The sequence below is a fragment of the Microtus pennsylvanicus genome, chromosome 1, assembly GCF_037038515.1.
Source record: "Microtus pennsylvanicus isolate mMicPen1 chromosome 1, mMicPen1.hap1, whole genome shotgun sequence".
NCBI lineage: Eukaryota > Metazoa > Chordata > Mammalia > Rodentia > Cricetidae > Microtus > Microtus pennsylvanicus.
Genome location: NC_134579.1, coordinates 37,232,576 through 37,242,383, shown reverse-complemented (window position 1 = coordinate 37,242,383; position 9,808 = coordinate 37,232,576). Strand labels below are relative to the sequence as shown.

General features: G+C 34.1%; 1 protein-coding gene across 1 annotated transcript; it reads left to right on the top strand.

Annotated features, from left to right (window-relative positions):
- The first annotated feature begins 204 nt into the window (after window positions 1-204).
- LOC142839015 (olfactory receptor 4A15-like) lies at window positions 205-1,128 on the top strand. Its single transcript, XM_075954866.1, has one exon. The coding sequence runs from the start codon at window positions 205-207 to the stop codon at window positions 1,126-1,128; it is 924 nt and encodes a 307-aa protein (XP_075810981.1).
- Window positions 1,129-9,808: the final 8,680 nt, after the last annotated feature.

Below are 9,808 nucleotides of genomic sequence, written 5' to 3'. Positions count from 1 at the left end.
GGAAATAAAACATTCAAAAGAAAGCTTTATTTAGATTTTTGGAGAAACCAAAGACTTGTTAACTGAATTCATACTGCAACTTACCAAAGTAGAAAACAATGATAAAGGTGTTATTCATGTCATAGTGAAGTCACTTATTTAAGTTTCCAGCAGGTCCTGTTCTTAGGAGCTGCCATCTTTGATATAAGCATGCTGAAGGGGCTAATGGGAGAAAGCAACAATATCACAGAATTTGTCCTCCTAGGCCTCACTCAGGATCCTGTTGGTAGAAAAGCATTATTTGTCATGTTTTTATTCATCTACATTGTGACAATGGTGGGCAACCTGCTCATTGTGGTGACAGTGATTACCAGCCCCTCCTTGGGCTCCCCAATGTACTTCTTCCTTGCCTCTCTATCATTCTTAGATGGTCTTTTCTCTACTGCCATTTCACCCAAGTTAATTATTGACTTACTTTATGATCAAAAGACTATCTCATTCACAGCTTGCATGAGCCAGCTCTTTATAGAACATTTATTTGGTGGTGTCGATATTGTCATCCTGGTGGCAATGGCCTATGATCGCTATGTGGCCATCTGTAAGCCACTGCATTATTTGACCATCATGAATCGAAGGGTTTGCATCACTTTGTTGATATTTGCCTGGACTGGAGGTTTTACACACTCTCTGATTCAAATTGTCTTTGTATACAACCTTCCTTTCTGTGGGCCCAATGTCATTGATCATTTTATTTGTGACATGTCCCCATTACTAGTACTTGCATGCACAGACACTTACTTCATTGGCCTCACTGTCATTGCTAATGGTGGAGCCATGTGTATTGTGATCTTCATCCTTCTCCTTAGTTCCTATGGAATCATCCTAAGATCTCTTAAGACTCACAGCCATGAGGCGAGGCGCAAAGCCCTGTCCACTTGCAGCTCCCACATCTTGGTGGTTATTCTCTTTTTTGTTCCATGTATTTTTATGTATGCCAGACCAGTTTATAACTTTCCTATTGACAAATGCATTACTGTTTTTTATACGATTATCACTCCCATGTTGAACCCTTTAATATACACCTTGAGGAATGCAGAGATGAAAAGTTCAATGATAAAGCTCTGGTGTAAATTGCTACCTACAGATTAAACTGGAAAGTCTCCTTGGTGGAATTACTTTTGTTATTTGAACAAATTCAGTTATAAATAATTATAACAAAGGATGATACTATCTACTGATTGTATTTATCTAGGATACTTTTCTTCATGTAAAGCCTTTGAAAAAATAAAGTTTTCCGCTGAAATTGAAACCAGTATGACATCATTTTAGTATTATAAAAAAGGTCCCCTGGATTTATCCCATGTAAAAACAAACTATATTACCTGAGAATGTAATTATTCTCTTTTGAAATTTAAATCAGAGTCATTACACAGTTTTATTTTTATATATTGAAAAATTATACAATACTTTGTATTTGTGATCACTCATATTATTTTCTCCAGACCTTTTCATAGTTATGACTAATAGACAAATTTCTGAGGCTAAAAGAAAGGACGGGCTTAGCAATCATTCATTAATCTGTCTGAATGGCACATTTGTGTAGCTATAACATGCACAGTGCTTTGAGATGTCTCCCTTTCCTCATCTCAGTGTCTCTACTCTTCTAGTTCAAGTTTTTGGATTGAAGATTATATTGAGCCTATTTATGATGCTTTTAATGAACTTTGTTAAGAAATTAGGTACTAGTTCTTGAGGCTATATTAAAAGTTAAGTTATAAGTAATTTTTACAATCTTCTTGAATATTTAACAAGTTCTATCCTAGCCTTTTTTGATTTTGAGCTTTCAAGACAGGGTTTCTCTGTAGCTTTGGAGCCAATCTTGGAACTAGCTCTTGTAGACCAGATTGACCTTGAGCTCACAGAGATCAACCTGCCTCTGCCCCACTCCCCTGCCCCCAGTGCTGGGATTAAAGTGTGAGCTACCACTGCCTGACTATCCTAGTTTTTTTAAAGAATTGTTTTTCAAATTGCTTTAATTGCTTTCTAATTTCTGATGTCTAATAATTGACAAAGTAATATAGAAGCAAAATATTCTCAAATATAAATTGAAGTTCAATATTTTACTTTTTATCTATTTTATTTTTCAAAAACAATCTTTTTTATTTTACATATCAACTCCAGTTACCCCACCCTCCCCTCATATCGCTCACCCCACCTCTCCCCACCCCATTCCCTATCCAGTCCTCAGAGAGGCTGAGGTCTCCAATGGGGAGTCAACAAAGTCTGTCATATCACTTGAAGTAGGATCAAGTCCCTGCCCCCAGTATTTAGCCTGAGCCAGGTTCCCCTCCCTCATAGGGAATGGGCTCAAGAGAGCCAGTTCATGAAATAGGGATTAATACTGGTTCCATAGCCAATGGTCCCGCAAAGTGCCCAAACCACACAATAGTCACCCACATTCAGAGGGTTAGTTCAGTTTTATACAAGTTCCCCAGGTGTCAGTCCAGAGTCATTGAGCTCCAATTAGCTAGAGTCAGCTATTTTAATATTTTACTTATAAACTTAAAAATAGTTTTTTTCATGTATTCAGTTTTTTCCATATAAGCAAACATTCCTGAATTTTTCTCAGTACACAATTATTATAAAACAATGGAACAGTGGAGATTGCTTTCAACTTCCCACATTCCTACTCTTTGAACTTGATATTCTCTCTGCCTTTCTCACTCAAAAAGAAAGAAAAATATAAACAAATGAAACAAGAAAATCTACTAAGACAAAAATATCAAGCCAAACAAAAATTAAAACATTAAAATATGGAGCCCTTTGATATTGGTCAACTAATCTTGGGGGTGAGGTCTGATGTTTAATGTGGTTATATATTCAACAATACTCTTTTAGAAATAACATAATTCCCTTTTCAGGCAGGAAGTATCAGTTACAAATATGTCCGTGTTTAGGGATGGAATTTTTGTTCACTTCCTATTTATGTGCTGGAATTTTTTCTAATTTGAGTTTGTAAAGGTCTTGGATTTTCTGACCCAGGCTCTTGTGTTCATATATGTCTCTAGCCTGTTGTGTCTAGAAGGTATACTTTTCACAAAATGGTAATGATTGGATGTTTTAGAGGTGACTGCGTGAGTTAACCTTTGATATCATGTTAATAAAGTCTTTTGTTCCATTTTCCCCCAGTTTACATTGGATATAAAAGTTGTTGAAAAGCCGGGCGGTGGTGGTGCATGCCTTTAATCCCAGCACTTGGGAGGCAGAGGCAGGCGGATCTCTATGAGTTCAAGACCAGCCTGGTCTACAAGAGCTAGTTCCAGGACAGGCTCCAAAACCACAGAGAAACCCTGTCTCGGAAAAAAACAAAAACAAAAACAAAATAAAACAAAACAAAAAAAAAGTTGTTGAAAAATATGGGTAATTTCAGGGTCTCAGTAATCCCTGGAATACCCTTCTGATATTTTCTATGTTTTCTGTCTCATTATTTTTACGCATTTGCATACTCTTTAGTTATATTTTTTTTTAACTCCCATGCTCCTACCCTGGTAAGAAGTATTTTTTGTTGAGGCTGGTCCTGGACACAGGTTCACCTGTGTAACAGATAATGGTGATGTTTATGCCATAGTGAATTCATGGTCATGTTCATAACTTCATGTCAAGATCTGTTCGAGATCTTTAATCAGCAAAACATGACTTTTAAACAGGTCAATGGAACAGAGAACCAATGTCACAGAGTTTGTTCTCCTTGGCTTCACTCAGGACCCTGCTTGTCAAAGAGCAATATTTGTTATGTTTTTACTCATCTACATAGTGACAATAGTGGGTAATCTGTTTATTGTGGGGAACGATCATTGCTAGCCCTTCCTTAGGAAACCCAATGTACTTCTTATTTGCCTATCTGTCACTTCTGGATGATGTTTATTTCAATCATTTGGTGATTTTACTTTAGTTTTCCTAAAAATAGATTTTTTTTCATACAATAGATACTGATTATTATTGCTCCCCATAACCCCTCCAATGTCCTTTTCACCTCCCCACCCATCCAATTTCACACTTTTCTCTCACCCTTATTAGAAATCTGGCATTTAAGAAGAACAAATAAAAGAGAGAAGAAAAATATAATAAGATTAACAAAAGCTGCACAAACCTGAATAAGAAAATCAAACAAACAAATGAGCAAATATAAAAACAGGGTCATAAAAATCACAAGATACATATATATATATATATATATATATATATATATATATATATATATCAGTCTGCTTCTTATTTGTATGTATGAGGGCTAGTGATTTTTGTATAATGATTTTGTATAGAGTTTGTTGAAAGTATTTATGAGGTGTAGAAGTTTCCAGGTAGATTTTTTTTGATTACTTATATACACAATAATATGCCTGCTTCCCTTCCTATTGGGATCTCTTTGACTTCCTTCAGTTGTCTTATTACTCTAGACAACACTTAAAGTACTATACTGAATAGGTATGAAGATACTAGACACTTTGTCTTGTTTTAAATTTTAGTGTAAATACTTTGATTCTCTGTCCATGTAGTTTGATGTTGGTTTTGGGCTTGTTATGGATCATCTTTATTATGCTGAGGTATGTTCCTTGTATCATTTGTCTTTCAAGGGCATTTTTATTATATAAAACAATTTTTAATTTTAGATATATTTTGATCATATTCTTCTCCTCTCCAAGTCCTTCTAGATCCTCTCTCCCTTCCTACCCACCAAACTTTAAGTTACCTCTGGAAACAAACATAAATCCAATACAACAGCAAAATTTTCCTAAACCAAAATGAAAATGAAATCATACCCCCAAACAAATAGACAAACAAAACAACAATCTATAACCAAATAAAAGCACATTAAAAAAAATAAACCATGAAGTGTATTATGTTCAGCTTACGTGAACATGAGGTCTTCCTTGGAGTGGTTGATACACCCAGTATAACTCCACTGGAAGAAACTGATTTTTCCTCTCTTGGCAAGTACAAATGACAGCTCAGCTATTGTTAAACTATGAAGCATTCATGTGCCTCTCCATCCCGGAGTCTAAACTGGAGTCTGGGAAATATTCACCCACAAATTTCACTGTGTGAAAAGATAACAGGAACTAGTATCTCTAGACTTTTCTGGCACTCTGGCCAGGGCCAAACTGCCTTTAAATGAAAGGACATTTATGGCTTCTGGCCAAGGATGAGATTGTTGAGTACCAGAGGTAAAATGACCAAATATTGAAGTTCTATCTAAAAACTGCCCGATTGCTTTCTTTCTTCTGTTTCCATCATTACGGTGCTGCATGCTTCAGATTTCAAAAATGTATCCATACTTCTTCTTCCTCTTTTTCTTCCTTTTCTTCTCTCTCTTATTCATCTCATCATGCTCCTGCTTCTATTTTGAGACAGAGTTTCCTTTTGTAGCCCTGTTTCTTTTGGAACTTGTTTTATAGACCACACTGGCCTTGAACTCAGAGATCTGCCTGCCTTTGCCTCCAGAATTCTGGGATTAAAAGTCTGTACCACCACTGTCTAACAGTTTATCTGAATTTGGTTTAATTTGTTAGGTGGTATATACAAAATTTATCCATTTCTTTTAGATTTTCCAATTTATTGGCATATTATTAAAGTATAAACCTTTGATTCTTTCTTTATCCTTAGTTTCTGTTTTTATGTCCCTCTTTTAATCTCTATTTCTGTTCATTTGAATCTCTTCCTTCGGCTTTTTGGACAATTTAGTTAAAGGTCTGTCAATCTTATTTATTTTCACAAAGAATTAATTCTTTGTTTCATTTATTGTTTTTATTTCTATCCTTTTTTTCAAATTGATTTTAATCCTGAGTTTATTTCTTGCTCTCTACTATTTGGGGCAATACTTCTTTTTGTTGTTGTTGTTCTAGAGCGTCAGGTATGCTGTTAAGTTACTAATATGAAATCATTCCAGTACATGTAGGCATGTAGTGCTATGAACTTGCCTCTTAGAACAACCTATATTTGCCCCATAATTTTGGGTACTTTGTGTTTAAACTTTCATTCTCTTGGGCAAAGTTTTAAAACATCTAAATTTCTGCTTTTTATACAATTATTTATATTTCATGAGAATGTATTTTCAAAATTTTTATTATATATTTCATAGTCTTAATTTTTTATTAATATTGTAGACAAAGTAAAAACTATGTATGTAATTGTTATATTTCAAGCATATATATCATTTTATTTGCTCATATTTACACATATTACCTATCATTTCTCTTCTCTGCCCTTTCAGATTGTTGCCTTCATTCCTCCAATAAGAGCACCTCTGTGTAAAAGCTGTGTCCAAGCACAAATTCATCTCATATCCCATAGATCATGGAGAGACTGTTCACATCCTAAGGGAAAACAGAAGAATTTTAATCAGGCCTTCCAGAGAAATCAGCAGTTTCTAAGTGAAAGGGGAGTATATGGAAGAAAAGTAAAAGCAGAAAGTAGTAAAGCCTGGTTTGATGGCCATGATGTCATAGGTGCTGCAGATCTGAATTATGAGGGCAAGAATATGGAAAGTAAGGATGAGAAAGAAAAAGTAAAAAGAGATAAAATATTGGTCAACTAACTTATCTCTATTTCATAGACAATGCACTATAGTAATGTGAGAGAAAAATGTGTGTCGGGGGGGGGTTGACTATTTTAGAGTAATGGAAGTTTCCCAACTCAGGTGATTTCTTTTTATTAATATTCTTATACAATATATTCTGATCACTGTTTATTCTCCCCTAACTTTTCCCAGATCCTTTTTCCCTCCTACCTACTTCCTTGCCATTTTTTCTCTATTTTTATAAGGCAAACAATGAAACAAGGTAAATTAAAATAAAAATAAAGGAAAAGGTACAAGAAATACATATACACACATGCACTACAAAAACACAAGTTCAGAAATCATACAGACAAAAGACCAATAGAAGAAAAAAGTACAAACAAAGAAATGAGACAAAAGTCTATAGAAACACCACCATTTTGTGTTGACCTTATTGCACAGGACCTGCTCTGAAATGTGGTTACTATACACAGTAAGATCCCACTAGAGAAAACTAATTTTTCCCTTGCAAGTGGGTATCAGTTGCAAATATCTTCTTGACAAAAGGAATGTGATTTTGTGTCTAGATACTCCCCTCAGTGCATGGACAACATTTGTCTTGAACATGTGTAGGGTCTGTGTATGCTGTCACAGACACTTTGAGTTCACAGTGGGGAAAACCAAACTGTACTATTCTACTAAAGAACCTACTCTTACAGATGTTCTGCTATACTCATGGATCGGGGCCTTGCTCAGCCATCATCGGAGACACTTCTTCCTGCAGCACATAGGAACTAATACAGAGATCAATGTGAGAGTGAGAGATGTTGGAACACTACATACTGGGAATTCTCATCAATTCCTCCTCTCGGGGCTCAGAGAGCTTTGTGGAAGAGGAGGCAGGAAGATAGTACGAGCTAAAAGGGGGTGGATGACTCCAAGAAAGTGCACCATTTCAGTCTTAGGAAAGTAAAAAATTCCTCCCAACATTATATATAATACTATTTAATCAATTTTTCTTTTAAAATATGTTTATGTTAAATCTTTGAGAATTTTGTTCTTAGTAGTTTGATCATAGTTTGCTCTTTTCTCGTTTTTGTCCCAGATACACTCTCATTTCATATTCACACAAAAATGTGGGCTCCTTCATTCATTTTTTTTACCCCATTGAGTGCAATTAAGGCTGTCTATATACTCTTGGGTGTGTGGCTATCCACTGGAGCTGATTATACCTACTGGAGACACATTCCTAAAATCAACAACTAACTCTCAATCTCCCAGCAGCTACCAGTCATATAGCTTTATCTCTCAGTTTGAGTCTCTGAAGAAATATTTTGCTCCTACTAAAGCTTAGAACTATCTGGACCATCTTTCAAGAATTAGAACATAGACTAAAACACACAGAAGTTACGATTTCTTAGCCTTCATGCCATGGAGATTCTTGGGCAGAGAGAATCTGGCCATCATGGTAAGACTGAATTTTGCTAGAATATTTTTTGAGTAAAACAATTGTGACCTCTTCCTTCTTTGTGCTGTTTTAACTGCAGTTAGAACAAATGAAACAAATTCAGATTACTAAATCAATCACTTCTCAGCTGCTTTCTCTCCCTGAAAAATCTCTAGAAAAAAAATGATCTGAATCTTGGCAAGAGAAAGTACCTAACTACTTCACAGAATATAAAAATTATGTTGTGAATCCTGATAAAATCTTCACAAATATATGATTTGCACATGTGAGATATATATACAAATGATAGGGAATATTTAAATCAGTTAATTGTTTAATTTGGTTGATTTTTACACACTTGTCCAAACATACCAGTGTTCTTTCTTTATGAAAATATTTTCACAGAGAGTAAGACTATTCAACTACTATTTTTGAATTTAAGCCAAGCAGTTTTATATCTGTCTGTTAATATATGTAAATATATATTATATGTATAGTATGTATATATACACACATGTATATTATATTGCAGTCACTCTTTATATAAATAAGAATGATTTCTGGATCAAAATAAAATTCAGGATATCAATTATAAATGCCTAATGATGTTCAAGTATTCTTATACTGAAGAAAATCAATGGCTTATTAGTCTCTTTGGTGATTTCTGAATAAAATATTTAAGGGATCACAGCAATAAGTCAACTGGAATGTGCATCTTTTGTTGTATCCAGTGTTAGAATGTGATTATTGTTTAATTTCTACAAGGTCAAATAAGTATTATGTTATTATATGTGTAACAATAGAAAATATCACATCATCTTATTTATAGTGATATATATTATATGAATATAAGAAAGAAATAAAATTATTTTTGGTTCATTATTAAATGTATTTTATTAAGAAAAGTGTCAGAATGCAAAGAAATTAATATGTATTATGTTCTGGAAACTTGATATGGACTTTTATTTGTGAACCTTAAAATGATCCAAGCAAAGTTGTTGAGACATACATACAGAGTTACCTTCTATGACTTAGATTGATAAAATTATTTTATGAAATATAATAAGTTATTTTTTAAATAAAATTTTAAGAATTATGTTGATCCTTTAAGTATAAAACTGAGTATGACAGTTTTAATAGAAATCAAATCTTTAAAATGAATCAGATGATATGCCCACCATTTTAAATATTGTATTATAACTTTTGATACAGGTAAAGCCAAGTTCCTTGAAACTTAATACGAAATCTCTAAAGAACAAAGTCATTTGAGATGTGTAGGACAGGTTGTAAAGATACAGTATCATAGCTTAGAAATGGTTGTGCCTGGAGTAGAGCTGTCTGGGGGTTACACAGTATTATGAATATACGTACTACAAAATAACACCAAAATCAAATGATAGACGTTATGTCAGTTGATGTATCCTAGTTTTATATTCAACCAACAGTATGGATTTCTTAACATTAATACCCTTCTTATGTCATTGTTGACATTTGTGAAAAATAATATTTTAAACAAGAAGTCTAAGCATATCAGTAACTGTGGAACTTTTGTTTGATCTCAGATACAAAGATCAACCTAAGTCATGACAACAAACCTGTTTGCTGAGGCTCAACAAAATCAACCAAAGAAAAATAGCATTATCAACATATCAATGGTGCTCCATGGAAAATAAATCTGCTATATGCTTTTCAAAACCCAATTGGGATTCATATCTAAAAACTGAGGATGCTGTTGATTATAAGATAAAATGTTTCTTGGCCATGATCACAATTTTATTACAAGTGTTCCTGAGGTATTATCTCTGGATCTACTCTTGTCAGACTAA

Coding starts and splice junctions, on each gene's coding strand:
- LOC142839015 (XM_075954866.1), top strand. CDS start 205: ATGGGAGAAAGCAACAATATCACAGAATTTGTCCTCCTAGGCCTCACT.